Source organism: Sceloporus occidentalis, unplaced genomic scaffold (assembly GCF_023333645.1).
Source record: "Sceloporus occidentalis isolate IW3139 unplaced genomic scaffold, rSceOcc1.0.p SCAF_5, whole genome shotgun sequence".
Classification (NCBI taxonomy): Eukaryota; Metazoa; Chordata; class Lepidosauria; order Squamata; family Phrynosomatidae; genus Sceloporus; species Sceloporus occidentalis.
The window spans coordinates 73524165-73550101 of record NW_028316985.1 but is presented as its reverse complement, the minus strand read 5'-3'; the positions used below and the strand labels follow the sequence as shown (position 1 = coordinate 73550101).

At 40.4% G+C, this 25937-nt stretch overlaps 1 protein-coding gene across 4 annotated transcripts in view; it reads left to right on the top strand.

Annotated features, from left to right (window-relative positions):
- Positions 1 to 25219, top strand: part of LOC149312325 (metabotropic glutamate receptor 8) — a 627813-nt gene extending 602594 nt beyond the window's left edge. For 2 of the 4 annotated variants that reach the window (XM_089524400.1, XM_089524399.1), the window contains exons 10-11: positions 9929 to 10230; positions 24662 to 25219. In XM_089524400.1, the coding sequence (XP_089380526.1) occupies positions 9929 to 10225 (297 nt within the window). In that variant the 3' untranslated portion in view covers positions 10226 to 10230; positions 24662 to 25219. Of the gene's footprint in view, positions 1 to 9928; positions 10231 to 15199; positions 15285 to 24661 lie in introns of those variants that run through there. The other 2 variants (XM_089524401.1, XM_089524402.1) reach the window with 2 other exon arrangements.
- The last annotated feature ends 718 nt before the right edge of the window (positions 25220 to 25937 follow it).

The window sequence follows — 25937 nt, the reverse complement described above, 5'->3', positions numbered from 1 at the left end:
TGTTATGGTGGTGGATGATGGGACCTCCATTGCAGCGGCAATGGAGGCGGAGTGGCCGGAGGGGGCGGAGGGGGCAGAGGAGGCGGAGGAGGCGGAGGAGGCGGAGAAGACGGCGGTGGCACCGGCGACAGCTGTGGCTGTGGATTGCAGCTTCAGGAAGACCAAACGGAACAAAGGAGAGGAGGCATCCATGATGCGAGTGGTGGCACTCGCAATGCGCAAGCGGGCAAGGATGCCAACATCAGCTGATCACCAGCTGGCAGGAGGCCACCTTTGTTCTTGGGCAGGGCGGGGAAAAAAGTTTAAAGGGGCCTGGCGCTTTAAATGTGCACATGCACATTCCGCAGCCGGCAAAAGGGAAATTGCCGGCTGCTGCTGGAGTGCCGCGGCTGCGCACTTCTCATGCGGCAAAAGAAAAAAAAAGCCGCGGTTTGGGCCGCCCATGCGGAAGCTGCCCCTTTCTTTGCGGTGTCCTCCGAGGCGGCGGTATAGAAGCTACGGGTCCGAAACGGACCCAGGTTAGGCGTCTTCACTGCCCCCCGTGTGGAAGCCCCAACACCTGAAGCACGCCTCCGGGGCGGGCGGTCTGGAGGCTCCGTATTCAGCAGAATACACCTCCAAGACGTCTTCCCCTGCCCGTCTGTATCCCGCCTCAATGACATAGCAAAATGGTGTCCCTTATAAAAATTGGACAATCAAGGTTTGATATTTGAAATTTATACTTTTTTTGAACATTTTTAAACCATGGATGCTTGAATCCGTGTATAATAAATCCGTGTATAAGAAGGGCCGACTGTATTCTACTCTGAGATCTGAGAAGGCCTTCCCCTGGTGAACGATGCCCACACTTCAAATGACAAGGAAAGCTATATTTTAAGGACTCAAGAGTTTCATCCCATATCTGCTGTACGTAATTCGACATTAAGGTCACCATCCATGCCCCACTCAGGTACACCCACACAAAAAGGTAAGGCAGGTGGCCCTAAGGGAGTGAAGGGACTTTTCAATGATCACATCCACTAGTAGAATACAATCCCTAGAAAAGTTCAGTTAGTGCCTACATCATGGACTTATCATGGTAAATGATGTATTCCAACTTTTGAGATGTTTTTAAAATGTTTCAGGTTCTCTCTCTTCCTCCCACTTTCTGCTTTTGTTGTCAGCAGACTTCAGTTTCTGCAAATGGAGTTCAGAAGTTGTTTGCAATCATTAACTCAGCAGACAGGAGATGAGATGAAGGGATGAAACTTTATCCTTCTTAGGTCCAAAACACACTGCAGAAATCATCCAGTTTAACACTGCTTTAATTGCCCTAGCTTAGTGCTAAGGAATCCTGGTAGATGTAGTTTATTGTGGCATCAGAGCTTTCTGACAGAGAAGGCTAAACGTCTCATAAAACTAAAGTTCCCAGAATTCCCTAACATTGGCGGGTTATAGACCACCGCTTTGAGGTGGTCTGCCGCCGCCGCTGTTTGCTCCGTAAGGGAGCTGCTGCAGCTAAACCGCGCGGCTCCATTACGGAGCAAAAAAGAAGCTCCAAAATGGAGCTTCTTTAAGCGGCGCCTCTATGACATCGCGAGGTGCCAGGGGCGGACTCGCGAGGTCATACACGCTGCGACACGTGCGGACGCACAGCGTTTGATACGTAAATATGGTGGCGGCCATGTGGAACGGCCGCCGCCATATTGTACGTACAGAATACGTACTAGGGTTAGGGGGGTGCGTATTCATTACGTACTAAATGGCGGTGTGTAACCTGCTATTGAGCCAGGGCAATTAAAGCAGTTTCAAACTGGATTGTTTCTGCAGTGTGTTTTGGACCTTAGAAGGAAACTTCTGCAGGTTTGCCTAGCTTCTGTTTTCTTCCTCACTTGTAACTTTCACCATCTTGACCACACTTTAATATTGCCTGGTCACACATGTTCTAATTTTTATCTATAAAATGTTTCAGGACATAGTAAACTCCTTTTTATTCTCTCCCAAAGTTTGAGAACTGATTTAAAAACAAAAGAATTACACAGGATTAGCGTTACCAGGTCAGGAGCATCCCAGGCCCTGAGATTTCAGAGCCAGAAGCAGAGATCTAGGGATTGTTCCTTTGGTGAGAACAGAGGGTAAGCCATGGTGGTATTATTAAGCCTGATTACAATAAGTATCAACCACAATTACTCAGAACATCTCATTAAAGCAAAAAAGAAAAAAGAAAACAAATGCCAAGTCTAACAAATGAGGAAATGGGATTATAATCCAACTCAAGAAATGTTCTAAAGAAAAAGGGAGTGTTCAAACTCTGCTTTTAATGGGTTTCTTTCCTTAACCAGTAGACACAACTGCTTCTCTCTTTTCCCTCTCCTGGTGTACTGAGAGAATTCTTCACTGCAGCTTTTGCTGCTTTTAAAGATATGTGCCTCAAAATCCTTTTTTAAAACAAAAAGATTCCTTGTCTACTTGCATTTCCTTTGTGCAAATTTGTTTGCTTTATGTTACCACATTTGAGCAAGACTTCCAGTTTATGAGGCAAGTCCAGGAAATTATTTCCTTCATTCTGTTTCCTAGTCATGCTGCTGACTACTTGAATCTTATATTGGCTTCTTTGGTCTGTTCTATACATTTCATCTGAGCCTCTCATATTGTGTTTTTGAGTAGCCCGCTGTCCTGGTTGTTTAGTTTTTAACCAGTTTCTTCATTTTGTAAGATTTTTCCTTTTTGAAGTCAAATACAATTTTGTTGGAGCTCTCCAGCACTTTCTAATGTACAAATAAATTAAATTTGAGCTCACCCTGGTTACTGTTTCTGATTGCTAGAATCACATTGATGTCTGAAACTAGGCCCTAGTCAATACCATTTAGGATTAAGACTAGGTTGTCTTTCCCTGCTGGTTGATTCTGTGATCAGTTGTTCTCAGGCATAGTCCTTAGGCTATCAAGACATTTTGTCTTATCACCAGCACATGCATTTATCCCATTAATATGAGAATAGCCAGAATTATCCTTAACACTATCATCCCATGACAGCTCTTTGTTTTCCACTTCAAGATTGCCCTTAGCATGTCATCAATATAAAATTACTTTTGTGGTTTACTGTTATCACTTACAAAGGAGATTATCAGACAGGGAAAAAAGCTGGGAATAAAAGGCATATACTCCCACCAAAGTCACACAATTGTGATGATGATTTTCAGACACATCGCCGTTATCCAGGACTTAATCGGTAGAGATCCAGGAATGCACCAGCAACAAATAATTCACGGAGAGGTTCCCGGGAATGGCTTGTTTCTGGAGCATTCCTGGACCTTCATAGGTTAAGTCCTGGATAAACGTGATGTCATCTGAAAATCTTCAGCATGATTGTGTGACTTTGCTGGAACTATGCCTTTTTCTTCCCCAATTTCCCCCATCTGATAATCTCCAAAGATTTCATGAAAAAATCAACTCCCCCCCCCCCCTTTGACACTATGCTGTTTTTGACATACAGTCAGCCCTTCTTATTCACGGATTTTTTATCCACAGATTCAAGCATCCACGACTTGAAAATATTCACCAAAAGTATAAATTCCAAATAGCAAACCTTGATTTTCCATTTTATATAAGGGACACCATTTTACTATGCCATTGTAGTTAATTAGACTTCAGCGTTTATGTATTTTGTTATCCACGGGGGGGGGGGGGGGCTGCAACCAAACCCCAGCAGATAACAAGGGCCCACTGTACAAAACACGGCCACTTCCAGCAACCTTTTCTGTTGTTCATATAGTGTTCTCTCTATTCCATCAGCTTTTTCTTATCCCCACTATTAACTATGGGGCGAAACAAACAGCCCTGATGGGGCAGCTTGGAGCTGCAGCAATTAAGGCTGAATTGGGGCTGCAGCAAACAGACACACTTCAGCCAGCTTCTGCCCTAAATAGGAGCAGAAAAAATTAGCTCCTTTTTAGGGTAGAGAAAAGCTGTCCCTTTGCCTCTGGAACCAGCTTTTTGCCAGCTCTGGGGCATGTGGCAGTTAAACGGCACATTCCCAAGTTGCCCCGATACCACCCAATGTGTAATCGCTGGTGTGACTTTCAGGTGACTTGGGGGCATGGCATGTGTAAACACCACACCCCCAAGCTGGCTTAAAGCTGGTTGAAGTTGACGGTCTGTTCTGGCCCTATGTTTATTTTCTTAAATGAGGCGTGGACAACAACTATGTTTATTTTCTTAAATGAGGAGTGGTAGCACCAGAAATGACATCAGTTCACTTTTGGTTCCAGGAGTCACCACAAATATGGGAGTTTATCGCATGGGGCTTGTAGAACAGGACCGGAGCGGAATGAAAGGGGGCGGAAAGGAACAGAACTGGGAAAGAATGCATATTACCAATCCATTCCCCATCTGTGCCACAGCAGCCGATTTTCAAGAACTGTTCAGAATTGTTCTTGAAAATCGGCTGCTATGGGATGGATAGGGAACAGATAGGGGACTTCCGGCGGCATCGGCAGTGTTCTCTCATGTGATAATACTGTATGTATTCTTTCCCCATTACGTTCCCTTCCCGCCCCCTTTTGTTCCACTCCGGTCCCGTTCTACAGGTCCCATGCAATAAACTCCATGGCTGGGTTTTGAAATGCATTGTGAGTTTTGGACAGCAGGGTGTGTGTGAGAGAGTAGTTTAATTCCATTTTAATTTTCACTTTTTTAATTATATTGCATTGTAAGCTACTCTGAGTCGCAATTTTTTGGGGGAAGTGGGATACAAAGATATAATAATAGTATATTATAACAGTTTCAGTTTCTTTCAGCCATTTTTTTATCCAAAAAGAAATTTAAATATTTGGGCTTCTGTGGGCTTCGCAGGGTGCACTTTCCCCATGCAGTCTTAAAGTGGAAGTCTCCCAGTTTTACTCAGAGGTTTCTGACATTAACATAAGAACTCTTATACACACTGTTTCTCTCCTGATTTTACTGGCAGATGCATTCAGCATGTAGGTTCTTAAATGTCTCTGACTGGCTTAATCTAAATAACAGTAAGTCTCTATGTTCATGGACTATTTTCACCACATCCCATTTTTGGGCAATTAGAAATATTTTACCTTCATTCCGTAGGGCTGAATGAAACTAAATCCAGTGCTTCCTAGCTCCTTGTCAGTTTTTCCCAGATTTCACTTTAGAAGGTGTTCTGCTTTTGTATGCTAAGCATCTGCAATCTCTATTCAGATTCAAATAAAGCCGATCTCTTTTGAATAGACACACCTTGCTGCAAAATGCTCTAAATACATCTAAAGACCTTTTCTCTATATACAGTAGCTGTCTCATCTGCAAATCAGCTGACTTTGCATGTAGTTCAGGTAACAGTTACCAAAGTACCTGAGAAAAACATACATTACCTAAAGTTACTATCTTGTGCAGTTATACCTGACAGAAACCCTCCCCAAACTCATCCAGCATAGCTTCTGAGAAAACGGTTGCAAAGTAAAGTTTACACACTTACCTAGGATTAAGTTACATTGAATTCAATGGGACTTGCTTCTCAGTAGACATGCACAGAATGACACTGCATGCACAGAAAGACACTGCAAGTACTGCATCTGTTCCAAAAAGAAACACTATACAGCAGGGGTTGTAAAAAATCCATCCTACTAGTCACATGTGTTTGCAAGCCTCTTTTAGCTCCATCCCATGGTTCCCAAATTCCTGCTCATCCCCCACATTTTGGGAAAATTATGTCTTTGCTTCCAAGTGACCATGAACACCCCAAGTTTCTGGGAGTATTGTTCACTATTTTGCTATGTTTGGGGGCATTTAATGAAACTAAGACCTGATACAGACTGGCTCTGGAGTTAGGGTACAGCGTCTACATGTCAGACACCCTAACCTCACCTCCAGGGCATCATTTTGGCATGTGCCAGTCCACATGGCACGTGCCATCATGATGCAGCACTGAAGGAATGTCATAAAGCTGTACCGCCGCAGCTATGGAGGACACAAAACAGAGCCGCTTGAGGTGGCTGCGGCCCCGATTCGGCCCGTAAAGGGGCAGCCATATAGCCTCTACCTCATCTTTTTAGGCATTTCTTCAGCCTATACTGGACTTGTGTCAAGCCAGAGAATAATCAGACTTCCAACTCTGTTCAGCTCCTGGCTGAGATCCTGTATTGTCAGACGTAACTGTGATGACAGTGTTACATCACTATAGTTTTACCCTTCACCAAACCCCACCTTGTCATCCTGGTAGCACACCACCACATAGTTTCCAAGGTGCTACAGATTGGGGCATTGGGAAATGACATTTTCATCAGTCTCCAAGCCACAGAGGACATCAAGTTCAGGAAGCTGAAGAGATCCTTTGAGGACCTGTCACATCTACTTGTCTCAATATGCCCTGTGACTGACAGGATGCTACAGACATCATTTCCCTGTGATCTAATCTGCAGTGCCTCAGAAAGCCTTTGGGTGGGGTATTACTGGGCTGAAAAGGTGAGGTTTGTGGGTGATATTCAGTTCTTAATGATCCTAAATGTGAATCTCCAGCTACTATGAGATCATAAATCCAGATTATGATCTCATAAACTACTGAACATTATGATCTCATAAACCACTCTCATAAATTGTGATCTCATAAACTACTCTTTTTGAAGAAAGGCCTGTACAGGCTGAAGGAAGACCTCTAGAGACCTAAGAAAAAGAGTCCCCACAAACCCCAAAATGATTAATAGGCCAGTATCATCTCTCAGATGCTTGGGATGCCACTGGCAATAAATCTATTTTACTTCTTTTGTTTCCTCACCACCATGTTTTTTTTTAAAAGAAGATGAGGGTAAGGGAGATGGTGCTGTGGCTCTCCAGAGTTTTGTCGGGGGCCAATGATATTCTTCAGCTATTGACAGTTCCCCACTGTGCTATAAGATCATGAAGAATATGGACTTTACGCTAGAATCTGCTAACTTTCCCCTCTATACCTATCTGGATGGTCCACAAACTAGTGAGAATTTATACCACGTAAATAAATTTGTAATCCTTATCAGAATACATCTAAGTCATGTTTGGGTAACTATGGCCCGTTACAGACTGCCCAAAAGGGGCGGTCTCGGGCCACTGCCGGTTGCAGTGCAGAGGAGTCGCAGCAGCCAAACCGTGTGACTCCTCCGCGCTGCAAAGAAGGAGCGTGAAAATTGCGCTCCTTCTGGCAACCCAGAAGAGATGCCGCAAGTGCCAAAATGTGCACTTGCGGCGTCACTTCCGCTGTGCGATGTGCGGATGCACAGCGTCCATTATGTCAAAATGGCAGTGGCCGTGTGGAACGGCCGCCGCCATTTGTTACGGACTCTGTCTGTAACAGGGTAAGGGACGTCTAGAAGAGACGCCCCTTTTTCAAACTGGTATGTCCTGAGGACGTCCGAAATGGCGGTCTGTAACCCGCCTATCTGATGTCTAACTTGTTAAATGGTTTTATAAGGAGAGATGGTCATATGGGGAATTTTTTTTTTGGCAAGATAAAATGTGGTGTTACTAAGGCCAATGTGGTGTGAGTGTCACCATGGTGTTGTAGTTTGAGCACCAGACTATGACTCTGAAGATCAGGATTTGATTCTCTACTTAGCCATGGAAACCCACTGGGTGACTTTGGGTGAATCATTCAATCTCCACCCCTGAAAACCCTGTGATAGGTTTGCCTTGGGGTCACCATAAGTAGGAAAAGATTTAAAGACACACAGCAGCAGCAACAACACTTACTATGGCTACACTAGATATTTTTCCCCTTCATCTTTTGTTTTCTGCTACAGTTTAGTATACGCAGAATACCATCTCTAGTAAAGCATTTGAACTGAAGGGCTGTCATTCTGAAGGACTGTATAGCACAACAAAAGGAGCTGTATAGTAAGTTTTGAATTAATGCAATGTTGTTGGCTGTGCCATAAAAACTACAGCAGAGAAGATGGAATATCAGCATCCCACTTATCAATAAAGTTCTGAAGCATTTTTATTGGAACTCTCTAATCAGTCTTGGTGCATCTGGAAGTTCAGATTGTCTACATAAGTCATAGTGTGTCTAAGTACGACACATAGTAAGACATGGTTCCTTGAAGTGAAAAATAATTGTCAAATAAATAGAATTGCTTTAAACTTCTGGCAGATAATGACAATTCCACTGAGTGACTGAGGATGAGCCAAGTAAAAACTTCATTGTAGTAGCGATTATAAGATAAATCTGCTTACTATGAAACAAAAGAAGTAGAAAGATGAATGAATGGGAAGCCTAGCTTTAAAACAAATTGATCTCAGTGTGAGATGAAAATGGATACACAACTGTTCACACATACACATATCACATCAAGATAGTACAGCTTATTGTTTTATTTGTGGAAGTATGGAGAGAAACTACCGGTTACTTTCAAGGATGAAGTTGTCATGTCTCGGAGTAAATTAATGTAATATATTTTGAGGAGAGATTCAGCTTCCTAGTATAAATTAAACTTCTCTCCAATTGTTTCATAACAGAAAATCAATTCTGATTCCCAGTCTGTAATACCCATGTTTTCTGAAAGTGTTTCCTAACATATTGTTGTTAGACATTTGTTTTGAAAATGATGTCTCTAGTTTCAGTGTGGAGTCACTAAAATTGGATGTGGAGTGATTTTAGGATTCAAATATTGCATGTTTGGGGCAATATCCAATGGTAACATTCTACTGCTGGAACAGCATGATCCAGTGGGACAGAAAGGGACCAATTTTATTTCCCCCCATACATTCTTCCCCCAAACTAGATGTTGAAGGCTGCAAAACCCTTTGATTTTCAGGTAACATGGAAGGATGAATGCTAGATGGAAGGGAGGAAAAATCCTAAGGATCACTGTTCAAACATTGGTTCTAGCCCTTTCAGATCAGCACTTTACTGCTTCTAGTTTAAGACTAGAATATGACACTCCAATAGAATTGTTGGGTATTTTGAGTCCAGATAAGATACCTTTATTTGTCATTTGAAAATAAAACTGCTCACTCTCAATTATTTGTAGGAGAGTAGATTTTAATAATATGGCTGCCTCTCCCACCCACTCATTAGTGAAAGACAGCTTGCCATAGTGAAAGTCAATAGGAGTGAAACATCTTTCTATACACATGAAACTAGTTTACTGTATAACCTTATTTTCACATTCAAATATCAGTTCATGCAATTGTTTTTATTCTAACAGGGAATGGGGGTATAAAAACAAGTATGATGTGTAGCTATTGATTAAAAATAGTATATAAAATTGTATACTTTTAAATTTGCTACTTGAGAGCATTATACAGTAAATACCACTTATTTTTCAAACAAGGTCTCTGACTGAACCTCTTATTTTCCTCTCCTATCATTAAGTGTGTGTATATGCTTCTGTTTCTTGTTTTATTACATCTGTATCCTGTTTATTCCTCAAGATCATGACATGGGTTGCTATCCCTCTAATTTTGTTTTCACAACAATTCTGTAAGGTATATTAGACTATGGCTGCATCCACACTGCAGAAATAATCCAGGTTGACGCTGCTTTAACTTCTTTGGCTCCATGGTACAATCCTAGGAATTGTAGTTTGTTGTGGATTCAGAATTCGTTGACAGAGATGGCTAAATGTCCTCACAAAACTACAAAATGCAGAATTCCATAGCATTGAGCCATGGCAGTTAAAGTGATGTCAACCTGCATTATTGCTGCAGTGTAGGTACAGACTGAGAGAGAAACTGACCCCATCTATGGTTGAATAGTTATTCGAACCTGTTCCATCCAAGTCTTACAGTGACATTTGAAAGACTTTACCACATTGTCTCTCTCTTGCACAAACTCTTCAAAGGATAATGTCCCAGGTTTGTTATTGAGATTATTTACAGTAAAAGGTAGTTACCATATTTGCCATAATGTTTTCTATAAATTAAACAGATACCATTTTTTTTAATTTTTCTTGTTTTCTCTTTCCTAGATGTACATCCAGACAACAACACTAACAGTATCCATGAGTTTAAGTGCTTCTGTCTCTCTGGGCATGCTTTACATGCCCAAGGTTTACATTATCATCTTTCATCCAGAGCAAAATGTTCAAAAAAGGAAGAGGAGTTTCAAGGCTGTTGTCACAGCAGCTACAATGCAAAGCAAGCTGATCCAAAAGGGAAATGACCGACCAAATGGCGAGGTCAAAACTGAACTTTGTGAAAGTCTTGAAACCAACAGTAAGTCATCCGTAGACTTAACCATGGTCAAGAGTGGCAGCACTTCGTAATAGATGTACGTTCACAGGAATGTTTAATAACCATTATTTTTCTTGGCTTGCCCTGCATGAACCCAAAGATGTGTCAAAATCCATGTGGTTTCTTTTTTTAAAAAAAATCACACAACTTCAAAAAAATGATGTTGATTTATTGGACTCCTGTTGAGAACTAGTGCAGTTGGAATAAAGTAGTTGAGAAGATGGGCCACTTCAAATGTATGTAAAACAATCTGAGCATCATTTTGCACATGTCTCTTTCCTCCCTGCCCCAGCAATCAGTATGGGTGAAATTATTTCACCCTACAACTTTTTTAGACTTTTGGCAAAGAGTATTTGATCTCTTTATAGGATAAAAATGTAGAATAAAAATGCCCAATGCTATACTGGTATCTTCAGAAGCAATCTTGTTGTTTTCAATAGAGCCTGCTTCCATGTAGGGATGCTGGGTTCATACTAGATGGTGAGACTTTTTCTTCTTTCTTATAAGGAAATCTGTTACAATCTTTTCCACACTCCTTTTTTCTAATTGGGCCTGTTTTTGAATAAAATATAAACAAGTCCCCCCTCCCCCAATATACTTGAGAGTATTTTTCAACTCTGTGCATTTTTAACAAAACATAGGGGTTTTTTGTGCAATCTTTCTCCAAAATTCATAGCAAGCCTAACAGGTATGCAAATTTCCAAGAGATGGCCTGCTTCTTTTTTCAGTGACTCTCAAGAAGTACAAAAGGAATACTGTCTCTAAAAATTTTGAATCCAGAAAAATGATTCCCCATCCCTACTGTTAGATATGTGTGTATAGGATGGCAGTGTATAGGATTGCATGTATGTATAGGATAAAGGCCTAAATAAATAAATAAATAAATAAATAGGTGGTATTTTACCATAATGTAGAATCATAGAATAATAGAGTTGGAAGAGACCACAAGGGCCATCCAGTCCAACCCCCTGCCATGCAGGAAATCTCAATCAAAGCATCCCCGACAGATGGCCATCCAGCCTCTGTGTGAAGACCTCCAAGGAAGGAAAATCCATCACACTCCGGGGGAGTGTGTTCCACTGTCGAGCAGCCCTTACTGTCAGGAAGTTCCTCCTAATGTTGAGGTGGAATCTCTTTTCCTGCAGTTTGCATCCATTGTTCTAGTCTCTGGAACAGCAGAAAACAAGTTAGCTCCCTCCTCAATATGACATCTCTTCAAGTATTTAAACAGGGCTATCATATCACCTCTTAACCTTCTGTTCTCCAGGCTAAGCATCCCCAGCTCCCTAAGTTGTTCCTCATAGGGCATGGCTTCCAGACCCTTCACCATTTTAGTCGCTCTCCTTTAGACATGCTCCAGTTTCTCCACATCCTTTTTAAATTGTGGTGCCCAGAACTGGATGCAATATTCCAGGTGGGGCCTGACCAGAGCAGAATATAGTGGCACTATTACTTCCCTTGATCTAGACACTATACTTCTGTTGATGCAGCCTAAAATTGCACTGTTGACTCATGTTTAATTTGTGGTCTACTTGGAGTCCCAGATCCCTTTCACACGTAGTTTCGTTCAGCCAGGTGTCACCTATCTTATAACTGTTCATTTCACTTTTCTGCCCTAAGTGCAGTACCTTGCATTTCTCCGTGTTGAAATTCATTTTGTTAGCTTTGGCTCAGCTTTCTAGTCTGTTCAGGTCATTTTGAATTTTGATCCTGTCCTCAAGGGTATTAGCTATTCCTTCTAATTTGGTATTTGATAACTATACCCCTAATTCTGTCATCCAAGTCATTGATAAAGATGTGGATGCATTCACTTGATTACCAAACCATCTGCATTATTCTGTCAAATGATGAGGGGAATATATATTTTTTCATCTTGGGAAACAGATTGCTCCTTGGCAGAATGATACAAACAACCACTGACTCAAGGGTTATATCCACAGATCATTGTAAGAGACCTCTTGGCAGCTGTATGCATTCATTCTTGGCCTGTGTTGTAGGCCCATGTAAACAAAATTTACATTACTATAGTAAACGTCTAACTAGTCAGAACTGCATTATGAACATATGATATTGACCCTTGAATTCTGACACATCTGTAAATAAATCTTTCTAAAAGTCTGCTGATTGGACTATATGGCAGCATGTTGTAACAGCATGTTTTATGAAATGTATGCATTTTTCAAAATGGGAAATGAAGCTGAGCAAAGTCAGAGGCCTAAACCTGAAAAGATTTAGAGATGTGTGTGACTAAAGTGACACTGACGAGGTAACAGGGAAGTAAAACTAAAACAAAAAAAGATATTTATCTATGTGACAACGTGTTAAATTTATTTCCAATAAAAAGTGGGCCATAATTTGCTCATTTTACTAAGCCTCTCTTGTCTTTAAATAAATAAATATCTAGACATCTTTAAGCAAAATCTGGATTTTCTTCTCTGGGTTTTGTGGATTTTATGATGTCATAAATTTCAAAAATTTGAAATGGAAACAGTAATCATACCTCCTTTTCATAGATTTTACTATTGTAGACACTGAAGCATGAAGCATGAATTTTAACAAAGTGTAATTATTAATATTTTGAAGGTTGTTCTGCTGCTTGCAACTATTGCATGTAGGTATAAATTTAGAAGGTGGGATATTGTGAAAGAAGCTCCTTCCAGACAACAGCATGCAATACAAGATTACAGACACAGGAGCTGCCTTTGGAGAAGAAATTTTACACCTTGACATAAGAATACACACACAAGCAATCTTCCCAACACTCATCCTCAAAACGATCAACCTTTACTAAAAAGACTTAAAAAAAAAAAAAACCTTTGTTGAGAATAGCAGAATTGATTCAATTTGGCCATACCTGGGGGGGGGGGGAGGGATATGTTCACTTTGTTCTTGAAGAACATTCACCATTATTTTTATCTGTGAGAGACAGAAAAAAGCTTGAGGCTCTGATCAATTTTGGGGCAGTTTTTAATTGTTTTAGTGTACTGTAGGAACTCAAAGAGTAAAACAGGGCTCCCTAGAGCCAAACATGTCTGTTAAAATTGTGTGGGGTTTTAACTGACCTTTCTCAGGAACTTGTACAGTATTGTGGGGGGGGGGGGAATCAGTTGTGATCTAGGGAATCCTAGACGTAGAACCCCCTCCCCCAAATTGCCATGCAGTCCATGAGATGCAGAATTTCCCCCTCTGCTCTAAATAATGACACTATAATTCATGTACACAGTTGTGACTGAAAGGAAGCCTTCCATCAGGACAATATTGTTCAGCAGGCAGAGAGATTAGAAACCCCCTACTCCCCCAAGAAACATGCTCTAGGGAAACCCCCTCCACCTTGCAATTGAGCTGTCTTGGCTGAATGACAAGTGCTCAGAGGTCTCCGCTTTTTTCAAAGTCATTTGGTAGCTGTAACATAGTTTTAACTTTCTTCCCTTCTTTTATAGGCACTAGCACACTCTTCATTTGGTTTCTTCAAAGCTGCTCTTTTAAACTAGCTATAATAGTACCTAGAATGCTACACAGAAAATATGCCTTCTTGCTAACAGTTGTGTGACCCTCAGGTCTCAAATGACTTTTTCAATGACAGTGATTGTACACTAGCCTTAGTACAACAATGACATCATTCCAGGAGGGGGCACACTGTAGTAGAAGAAACTGAGTCCAAGAGCCTGAAGATATGATTTCATTGTAATAGCTATTTATTTAACCCTTTTGTATTTAAATATTTATGACCCACTTTCCGGGGGGGGGAAAGTCTACACAGGGAAATAAAGAAAATGCAGTCAGGAAAACAGAAATACAATAATAGAGTAATAAAGTATCATAGATTAATAAAAAATATATAAAAAGCCCACCCGATAATATATTTTGGTGTTTGGTGGGTTCTCCTTCCCACTTTTGCCAGGTCCTGTCCCCTCTCCCACTACAGTAAGATCCCAACTGTTTTAACCCATCAGTGTTCAGAGAGTACAGTGAGGATTTGCAGATCTATCTATGGCTATAATTAAATTGCACAATTATAGGAGTTCAAGATCACTTTAACTGGTTTCATCCTACGGAATACTGGCATTTTCTAGTTTGATGAAGCACTTCAGCACTCTGGCTGATAATTCTGAGCACCCCATGAGCAATAGCACTTGGGCTTTCCATGTCCATCACCAAATTACAATCCCAGTAAAAGTGGGATCAAATGTCTATTACTGTGCAGTGTGGATACACCCAGTGCTCCATCTACCTTCTGTCCTCTCCAATCAGGGAAAGTGCGGGATAGGCAAAGCTAGGCCCTGACAAATCTGCACCAGTGGGTTACTCAGTGTTTTGCTTCCCCTCAACCTTCCATTATAGGAAAAGGTGTGGGGCATGCAAAGCTGACTTCTACTGGAGCTGCACTAAATGGAATACTTCTACAACACTACACAACTGTCAGATCTTTGCCCACACTTTGTCCTCCTTATCATGACAGGCATGGGTAGGTGAAATTGGTCTACTGCTATGAATCAGCTGGAATAGCTTCAGAAGGGATTTATTTCACAGACTTGACACAAGCAAGCAGTGAAACAAACAAAAATAATAACTTAATCCCAATGTTATCACTTCTGTGATTGAAGAGAGTGATGCCACAAGGGAAAGGCCACAAAGGCCACATCTAGGACCACCATAGGCCATAAGGCATTCAAACTGTGGCAACTTCTTTTCTTTTTCTCTCTCTCTTTCTCTCTCTCTTTTAAAGAAAAATGTTTTGCAAAATTAATGTGCTTTGGTGGAGCCAAATCCTGCTTTTTAATTTCCCAAACCCAGAGTTGTCAAATTAAAAAACAAACAAACAAACAAGCAAGCAAACAAAAAACTCCAAATTTAACCATGTTGGTCCACGAGTAAAATTCCCTGCTGGACAATATCTTTATCAAAACAATCCCAGAAATCTTCATCAGGCAAAGTTGGAAGTGGGCACCCATCCATTTTTACAAAACCCAGAGATTTACTTTCACATTTATGAACTTTCTGTTTAGGACCTGAGCAAGATGTGACACCTGAATAGCATTTACACAGGAAACCCTACACTGTGTTTGAAGATGTGCAGTATCCCATTTTTACGGATTTTTTTTTTTTTTTTTTGGAAGGCGGGTATGTATAAAAGGGCTGCTGTGGACCACTATTGAGTGAGATGGTACCAAAAATTAGAAGATAGGAAAAGAAATAGGAGAGCCATGGAGAAAACTAAGGTGGCAGGCATGATTGCTTGGAGCTTGATTCCTCAAGAGCCATCATAGGCTGTGTCTGCACTGCAGAAATAATTTTTTTAACTACCATGTCTCAATGCTATAGGATTCTGGGATTTGTAGTTTTGTGAGATATGTAGCATTCTCTGCCAGAAAGCTGTGGTGCTACATCAAATTGCAAATCCCAGGATTCCATATGATGGAGTGATGGCAGTTAAAGCAGTGCAAACTGCATTATTTCTGCAGTGCAGAAATAGCCATAGTCACTGTTCAAAAAAGTTAAGATGACTGTGACTCCTGTTACTATCAGTGACATGGTAAGCAGGAGGAAGATGAGGGGACTAGGCATTAGGGCCCTCCAGATGGTATCTTGCTCAGGAACACAACACCCCTCAAAGGCTTGGCAATACTAGTAATAATACTCATGGGAGTATGTGCTCAGAGGTAATCCTCTGCTGAATTTACAAGTCACTTCCAAATACACATTCATAAAAGAGCCGCACATCATTTTGTTCCGATTTGTTCCTTTTTATATCATTCTAAGCTCATCTTTAAAAGTCTGTTAGTTCCTTGAGTTTATGGTGCCAAATTTACAACCATCTCTGGTCACCTATGCTTGCCAAGTGTGATTCATATTTCAACTGTGAATTGCCCACAGCCTTTAAAACCAAGATACCAGCTGCTGAGGCTTTCAAATCCCCAAACAGAAGCAGTAAGCTCATTATAGTAAATTGTGGATGATACTTGAGAGGATGCTCATGAAATCAAGAGAGAAAAGGAAAGCTGAACATACTGGTAGTCAGTGGTTTTTATTTTTATTTTTTTAAACCATGAAATGGAATTGACAAGAATGCAATTGACTTTGCAAACTTGGCACACAAATTCTTCAGGGTACAGTTAATTTAGGCCCATTAGAAGCACTGGAAGCCGTAGATTCAGTTGCACTTGTAGCTGCTTCCTTCAATAATATGTTAATACACAGATTGAATTGCTGTTCTGATGGCCTTACATTGTAAGGATTAAAGTCAGCATTTTGACAAATGACAATCTGAGGTTGAGATATAATAATATAATCACAGCTATCCATTCTGTGATTAAATTCTTTAACCCAAGTCTGTCAGCCTTCTAGCACTGCGCTGTCCTAATGTCTTTCATTTTGGTATAGGGATGTACATTTTTTTCCATTCAATTTTTGCAGATAACGGCTAAGATTATCCATCAGTGGCTACATGTCATAACTTTATGATGACATAGCTATGTCTCTGATACTGATATTCATAACTTCTAGTGAATTGTGATGATATATATTTGAGTTTTCTGCACCGTGCCTGTTTTACAACAGGATCCATAGTGTTGATGATTCTCATTGTACTAGGGTGGCTCTAATTGCTCATTGTCCTAGAGACGTATTTACATATCTGGTCTCCTCCTGAGAATACAAACATTGTGTAACATTCAATTTTACATTTTGTACATTGGCTGACAATGAAATGACAATGATATTTAACAGGATACCGGCCAACTTCTTTTCCCCATCTTTAAATCCATTTCCATATTCATGAACAGAGGAAAAGTTTGGAGACCTATGGAAACTCTCATAATGCTTACCATGAGCCAAAATTGCCTGGTTGGTATGACAGTAATCCAGTAGCATCTGGAGGACTATAAATCTGTCATGCTCAGTACTAGGTTCCTTGCTATTACTGTCACCTATGGGATCTGGGTAGTTTTCCTAGTTATGGCAAAATGTTCTACATATATAGACTGATTTAAATGCTCCTTCTTTTATTCCCCCCCCCCATGAAAATGAAAAATGTGCATATTCAAGACCTATTGGCTTGAATGGAAGTGTGCTCCCATGGGGGGTGTGGGTGTGCACCGTGGGTGTGTGCCTCATTTTAAGTCCCTCTGTTTGGTACCCACAGATATTCAAGAATGGAGGGAGTACTGTACAGTTGTCCCTCCATATTTGTAGACTTTGAGTCTGCGATCTCAGTCCTTCACAGACCAGCAAGTGAGGAAGGTTTAAAAGGCACATGCGCGAGCAGCGCATGCACAGACCCACACGCAGGAGCTCATGACCATTCAAGCCAATAGGGCTTGAATATTTGTGAATTTCCATTTTCACAAGATGAGGTCCAGAACCGTTCCCCTGGGAAAATGGAGGGACATCTGTACAGAGGCTGCAAGTGGGAATAGTAAGCATGAAGCTTCACTATGTTTTCATCAAATCTGTCAAAAGGGTTAAACTGATACACTTTCCTGAGTGTGGAATTTCTGTGTGGTTCCAAATTTTAATAATCATGATGTAGTTGAAAAATTTGATCAAGAAATCATCAACACAGACTGAAATATATGTTCTTTACTGAGGGACAAATGATTTAAATCTGTTAATCACCATGCCTGGACTGTACCACTTCATATTAAAAACTTATTCTGCACAAAATTTTCATATGACTGCTTTCTTGGGAAATATTGTTTTCTGTGCAGAAAATACAACCATGTGTCATTTTTGCACATAATAAGTCCCGCATTCTGAATAGGTTTCAAAAACTGGTTTGTGAAGAGCTTTTCACAGTGGGAAGAAAACTGCTAAAATTATTTGTTGCTTCCTTTGATAAATCAATGGGTGAAGAATTACATACCTATTACTCAGCATCTTGGCAGAAAGGACAATTCCTAGTTGAACCAGCTAATACCAGCCTAAGATATATTGGTCATGTTTCTTAATTGGATTGGTGGAGCATGAAGTTCTGTCACTTTCATGTGTTTAACTTCAGAAATGCAGCCAGAAGCTGCCCAGACAGACTCCCTCAGCCTTCCCTAGCCACTTAATACCAGTAGGGGTCATGCACTAACAACCAACGAGGAAGTTTTTATGTATGTGTGGAGGTGTTATTGCATATATGAAGTACTAGATAAAAGGATATACATAAACACCTGCTGTAGGATAGAGATAACTCAGTATTTTGTAAGCCCTAGTGCAAATTTGCATTTCTTGAACTAATATGTATCTCAGATCATAGGTATATCTAGGGGTTTGCATTTCTCAAAATTTTGCAAGAGACCTCAACTTAAGTAGGGGGACGTATACCAAAATATACACAGGGATGCAATGGCTCAAGTGGTCAAGATGCTGACTCTGTTGATTTTAAGAATGTCAGGTTGTCAATTCAAGAACTGGGTGCTGGGTGCTGCATGAAGGGTGAGCTCCCATCACCAGTCCCAGCTTCTGCCAACCTAGCAGTTTGAAAGTGTGCAAATGCAACTTTAGTGGGAAGGTAAATAGCATTCTGTGAAGTCATGCTGGCCACATGATCACAGAGTAATCTCTGACAATTCTGGCTCTTCGACTTAGTAATGGAGATGAGCACCACCTTCTACAGTTGGACATGACTTGACAACCTTGTCAGCAGGGAATACAGTACCTTTACCTTATACCAAAATATATATACAATGGGTACCATATGTTAAAATGTATACTCAAATTCATATTGCCTCAGATGCTGCTGCCGAATAACCACAGGAGACCGTGCTGGAGGAAAGGCCACAACTTTATTAAGCAAACCATTGGTAGGGTTGGCACAAAGCATGAGGTCAGGATCTGCGAAATCAAACAACCCCACGTTTGTCTGATTAACCACAACCTGGCACCCACCAGGCATTGGGATGACCTAGGGGTTAAGGACCACCGTATGACCGCATCTCTGCCATGCGTTTACATATTCGCTAAGCCCCTAGTCACCGGGAGGCGCTCTCGCGTTATGGCCCCCGCAATGGCCATACGCCTGCCCTATTCGCCCCCGGGTCCCGACTGACTCCCAAACCAGAGCTCCGTAGCCCTGGTACCACACCGTGCAGATCCTGGCCTATGCTGCCGCCCCAAAGTTGTGAAAAAAACCCAAACCCAAGCGGTGGGTGGGTGGGAGAAGGCTCAGCTCCTCCTCCCTTCCTGCTTGACTCCTAACCGCCCTCAGTACCACCTGACCAGGAGACTCCTCCTCCAGGGCAGCTGAACCAATCATCTGCCCTGGAGGACCGGAACTCCCGGTCACCGAGCCCAGCTCCTAGAGAGTCGCGGGGCGGAAGGGCCTCCCTTTCGCCCCGCGCACCAATAGGGAGCTGGGGCAAGCCCCAGAGCACTCTGGGGCTTGTAGTCGTTCGCTGCGTCTAGTGGCAAAGCGGTCAGCCCGCCGAGTCGGGCAACCGCTTTTTTTGTTTATTTCATCTTCATATTTGAATACTGAATATTGAATATTCATATTCAAATTCATATTTTATTATTTATTTGGATAAAATGCTTACAAAATTTAGCCTACTGAGATAATATGAATATTTGTCCAGATTTTTTTAAAAAAAGATCGAAGTTGGATATGAAATTGATATGTAATTGACTTGCTGAATCAGAAAACGCTGGGCTTACATGCTGGCTCATACTTGAATTAGGTCATTTTAAATCCATGTCACTTGGATTTTTAATATTCTTGAAAAATATGAAGAAGTACATAATACTAAGAGTTTTCCATCTAGAAACAAGTAGCAGACTGTAGTTTCCCAAACAGTATGTTAGATTCCAAGAAACTGTATTCCTCCAGGATCTTCATTAAAGCTTCTTGTAGACTTTCGGTATGTAATTTCATTGCAATGTAAATGATTAATCAAAACCAGGTAATTAAACTAAATATCTTTAATCAATTGAGAGCCCTAAATTGGGTTATTTTCTGAAGGGGAGATGAATGACTCAGTGGGGAAGACTCTCCTAGTCAACAGGCAGTTGGGCTTTGGGAGAGACACAAATGATTCTCTATCCTAGTGTGCCAAGATTTGGCAGTAAAATCCTTTCCATGTGTTGTTTCTTCCTAATCAATCCACAAGCAGGGGCTCAAACACCAAATTAATCTTTTTCATAAGAAGAGCTCTATTGCTTTCACATCTGTTTTCTGATATGGGTATAGCAGGAATTAAAAATAAATAGTATCTACATAAGGGTGCATTTGTTTATTCAAAGCAGCTCATATATATTATCTCAGTGGTATAATAGAATTTTAGAACTGGAAAAAATCCAGGGGTCACTTAATAGGGATGCATTTCTTCATTAAGTTTCTTCTTGAAGGAAGCAATGAGTAATTTCGGCAATTTTGTTTTCATTGTGAGAAAGTTTTCTAAAAGCATACTTTTTTTAAAAAAAGGCAATTCACAATTTGGGACTTATTTTATACAACATTCACACGTGGTTGTTTTGCATAGAAAATTTCTGCATGGAAATTAATATTCTAATGTAGAAATATTAATGGCTGTGATTTCTATCTAGAAAAATGCTGTTTTGTATGCAAATTAACTATGTGCATATTTTACACCAAATAAATCCCCGATTACAGCATTTTCTGCATAGAAATTAACATTTAAATGCAGAAATATTAATTCCTGCACAGACAATGATGTCGCTATGTAGAAAATGCTGTTGTTGTTGTTTTGTTTGTTTGATTGATTTTTTTGCACAAAATAGCCACATACATTTTTTGCATAGAATAAGCTCCAAATCTTAAAGATTCTCCTGGTCTAGGGTTTTTCCTGTCAGGGTATCTCAACACTAAAAAAAACCAAAAAAAATCATGTTTAGCTTTTGAAAGAAATATTTTCAAATATTCTTTCCATCCCTGTTGTCTAGTCCAGCCTCTGCCAATGCAGAAAACGTCTGCTTGAAAAACACCAATGGAAAACAGTCCATCACCTTCCATTCAAACTTCAAACAGCTTTTACTGGTATAAATCTTTCTAAAATTTAGTTGGAACCCCCTTTCTTATAATTCGAATGTATTGATTCTAGCTCTGGTCTTTTCACAGAAGTATCCTCTAAATAATTTAAAGATTACGAATGTATCATCTCTCAGTTTCTTCTTCCCCAGGCTAAAGAGACGCAGCTTGTTTAACCATTCTTCCTAGGGCTTAGATTCCAGAGATTTTACTACATACTAATACTACCTTTACTACCTCCTCTGAACATTGTTGCTGATATCTTTCTTAAAATGTGGTGCCCCAAACTAGACACAGTACTCAAGGTGTGGTATGACTAAAGCAGAATAGCCTAGTACTGTGCTCCAATGACAGGTGGTAGCTGCCATATCCACGAAATGGTGAAATCACTCTGGGGGCTACCAAAATTGACCTTCAGTTAACTCCCAGAAAATAACAGAGGGATACTGTTTGCGTTTATTTTATGGAAACAAAAGCCAGTTGCATTCTTTAGACAACTCTGTAGAATTCTCAAATACATTTATTTTAATTTTTTAACACTGTAAATGTGTATTACTCCAACTGCCTCTTTGTGCGCAGACATTTATGATATTTAATGAAGAAGCTGAGGGACCAACATCTTTGTGTGCCCTTTTACACTACACTGTTATAGCTCTTTGATTCCACTTTAACTGATATGGCAACACCCAATGGGATCCTGGGGTTTGTTGTTTTGTGTAGCACATGAACTCACTGGATGAGAATTCTAAATACCTCTCCCTAAAATGCAAATCACAATGGGACATTGCCCTGGCAATTGAAGGGTAATCATAGCACTAATACTCACTATCTTGGATCTAGTACAAAGAGGAAGATGGGGAAAAATGAAACAAAACAAAACAATGTAGTATGAAAGGGTCCCTATAGACCTTCAGATGTTCTTGGATTCCAGCTTCCATCAGTGCTAGACACAATGGCCAGAGATAATGAAAGCTGGAGTCCAACAATATCTGGAAGACCACAGCGTTTCCATCCTGTTTGAGAAACAGACCACTCCTGTGCACCAGCTTGGGAGTGACGTCAGAGTGTGGCATTTAGTCACTGCATGCTCTGACATTTCCCCCAGGTCATCATCATGCCGCCTGCCCACCCACATGGCAGGAAGCTTTGCAGTGCTCTGGCGTCATGGTGTTTATATGCCACATGCCACAGGAGTGCTGCAAAGCCACAGTGGCGGTGGAAGAGCTGGCTTTTGCCAGTTCAAAAAGGAACAGCATTTTGCCACTTCCTTTTGTGCTGGCAAAAAGCTGGGTTTGGGGTGTGGAGTGCAGTTGCCGTGGCCCCAATCCAGCGTTCAAAGTGGTAGCATCAAGCTGCCCCTTCATGGCCATCTGTTTTGGTCCTTAGTCAAAGAAATAGTGGACCACCTAAAATGAATTTTTGACTGAAATATTTGAATCAGGAATTTGCCAGGATACCTAAAAAGAATAAAAGCCAAAACCACTGGCAACCTCATTTTAGTATCTTAAATTCCCCCAAGGAAGACAGCTTTATTGAAGGAAGGGTGTGAAATTTTTTTTATTTGCCTTCAAAACAACTTTTTACAATTTTTTTTAAAATATAATTTTCCTGTTATTTTCTCTTTTTAATCTGTTTTATTGTGTGTGTGTCCTTGACAACTTTTTGTTATAGGATAACATATCACTAAAATAAAATAGGGTATATTGAACATTTTTGTTCCTAGGATAAAGGAAAAGTAGGGAAATCTTCCAATAGCCAGTGAGATACCTTTGCCTGTTTATGTCAGTTTAATTTTTTAGCACTACTTGAACCTTGGTATACAAACTAAAGAGAAATTCTGCTGTTACTTAGATTTACAGAAATAGGTCCCAGCATATATACAGATGAGTTCTCTATACTTAGATTCTGGCAATGGTCCCCAGGCCCACCTGAATCTACCTGTATATATATATGATGATAACTCATTGTGTAGTAATTCCTTTCATGTTGCTATTTTGATGATAGTGCATCCCTGAGTCCTAATGGGGAAAAAGTCTAATTATATTTGCATTTCAATGGGTTGGTTCCCTGGGGTCTTTAAAGACAGCATCTGCAGAATTTGAATCTTATTTTTTTCACAAACTCAAATGTAAGCTTGGACCTAATATGGAATATTCTATGTATGCAAAAAATATTACTGTGTATACAATATGTAGTGAATGAAGGAGGTGAAGAAAACTTATTTGTTCCTGCCCCACCACTTTCTTATTTTAAAAAGCATATGGTCAGCTTACAACACTGAAAATGTAAATCAAGGACCATGGTAATGATTAATTACTATTGAGATAATTATCTATGCCATTGTACTCTGCTGGGCTGTGGCTGCCACTTGCTGTACAACGTCAGCTTGAAGATGCTGGAGCATATTCTCACATCCAGTCAGGGGGGTAGTTTAGAGCTCTTCCCAGCCACTGATTCCCATAGAGGGGAGATCTGTGTGCAAGAACACATAGATCCCTCCTTGTAATCAATGAAATCAATTACCCTGCAATTAATAAGTATATACACTGGTCTAACAGAAGGTTAGGAAGATTATGACATTTAGAGATTCTCCCCCCCCCTTTTTTTTTTTTAGGGTCACCATAGGTTGGCAGTGACTTAAAGGCTGTATATCAAGCTGCATAGTCCAGACAAATAGTGATAGTGTGTCTAGTGGTCCAGAGCACTGTATTTATTTCTCATCCTTAGTCAACTATGATAACCTCTGTCTCAGGGCAAGTCAATGCCTGTGGTCCTAAATCATGCCCAACCACCATTTAATGCCCGAGGGAAGGCAGAATGTGTTGAAGAAGAAAAGATAAGACATTGCAAGGAGAAGACAACAAATGGAGGGCAGCATTTGGGTGCACTTCTGCAGCTGGGAGAAGAGAACAGAAATAATCTTACAGGCTTTGTAGGCTGGGGGATGTATTGCAGAAGGTGGTACTGAATACCTCCTTCCACAGTATCCCAAAATTTACACACATGAGCATAACCTTTGGATTTAAACCCTTTCCTTTTCACTTAACCCAATTCTTTCTGCACATTTGAGGCTAAATTACCACTATGAGCCACATGAGCAAACAGCTAAATACATATGTAACAAATAATGGACATGAAAAGAGAGCTGATAAATTGGGGAATGTGTATAGATCAAATACTGCTACTGAATCAACCTAAGGGTAAAGTACACAAACCACCCAAAAGTAACTTGGAAGAAATTCCTCTCTGGTTCCAAGGACTGGGAGCAATTTGAACCAGTACTTCAGCAGAAACAAATCCAATCAAAACTCCCTTGGCAGTTTCTCTTTATGTCCATATCTAATTCTATTCAGTTCTTTTGAAGACAATCTGAGGGCATATCACCAGCACAAAACATTTTGAAGGGTTGTTAAGCTTCTTAAACCCATTTCTTTTCATAGCCATAAGAAGGGATTTTCTGTATTCAGTTAGCTGATCTGCATTTGTTTTTGCTTTTCAGCTTCCTCTACCAAGACGACTTATGTCAGCTACAGCAATCATGCAAATTGAGTGGGGAAATCAAACATACCTGAAGACTTGCAGTATGCGAACTTTAAAAAACAAAAACAATGACGACTATAACATCATGAGAACTCGGCCTATGAGATGTCTCTAGAAAATAGTCTAAACTGTAAAAGGACAAAGATTAACTATGTGCCCAAAGCCGGAGGGTCAGGTGGGTTGGAAGAGAAATGACCCAGAATTATATTATATGACTGCGTGTCAAATGTCAGAACTGTTTACTCATGAAAGAAGGTGAATCACAAAAGGAAAACAAAATGTTAGCTTGTGAAAAAAAATGCTGTTGAATTAAAAAAAAACATGTCTGATGTTATACTTGTAAGTACTTTTTTGTGATTGTGAGAAATTTCCATTCCTGTTCCACACTTGTTCAACTTGTATAAGAAGATGAAGTTTGTTTCTTGTGATGGCTGACTGAATTGAAGCCCTGCGTTGTGCTAATGATAAATGCAATGGTTGACGCATGCACATTTTTATACAAAATAATTTATTTCTATTAATAAAGGAATGTTTTGCAAATGTTGAGACTTGTTTCGTTGCCATTTTGAGGGATGTGTTTAAATGTCTGGTACAATTTAAAATCTACTTAGAAGAGATAGAAAGGGGATGATGGTCACCTTGGAAATTGCAATTGTAAACTGGGAGAACAGAAGTTCAGTTACATATATCTGTCTGAAGAGCAGCACATACATACAGTAAACAAACAAACAAACAAACACTTGCCTGTATAGTAACCAATTATGTCATTCATCTAAAACAAATGGCACTGTGCTAGTGGACATTTACTTCTAGTATACCTGGAATGAGGGAATCAAATGCAGCCACACCTGGTGAGTAAACACTGAAAATCTACAAATACTCTGTTTTCTTCTGCTAATGTTATGTTAGATTTAGATGCATGTGCTGACTGAGGAGTTTATCAGAGAAGGGAAATTAGAAGTATAATCCAATGGCAATCTGAATGCAATCATGTTGTTTAATGTTATTGTGTGATAGATCACCACACACAAATTCAGGCAATGGGAAGTCAGTCCGAGCGCAATCATGGGGTTTCACGTTATTGCGTGACAGACTGCCACATGCAAATTCGGGCAATGGCAAGCTATTTTTGGGCAATGGGGAGCCAGTTCGAATGCAATGAGCATTCACGTAATTTCGCTAAACTAGCGACTACGTGAATGCATTCTGGCCCCACTTTCTTTTCATTTGAAATT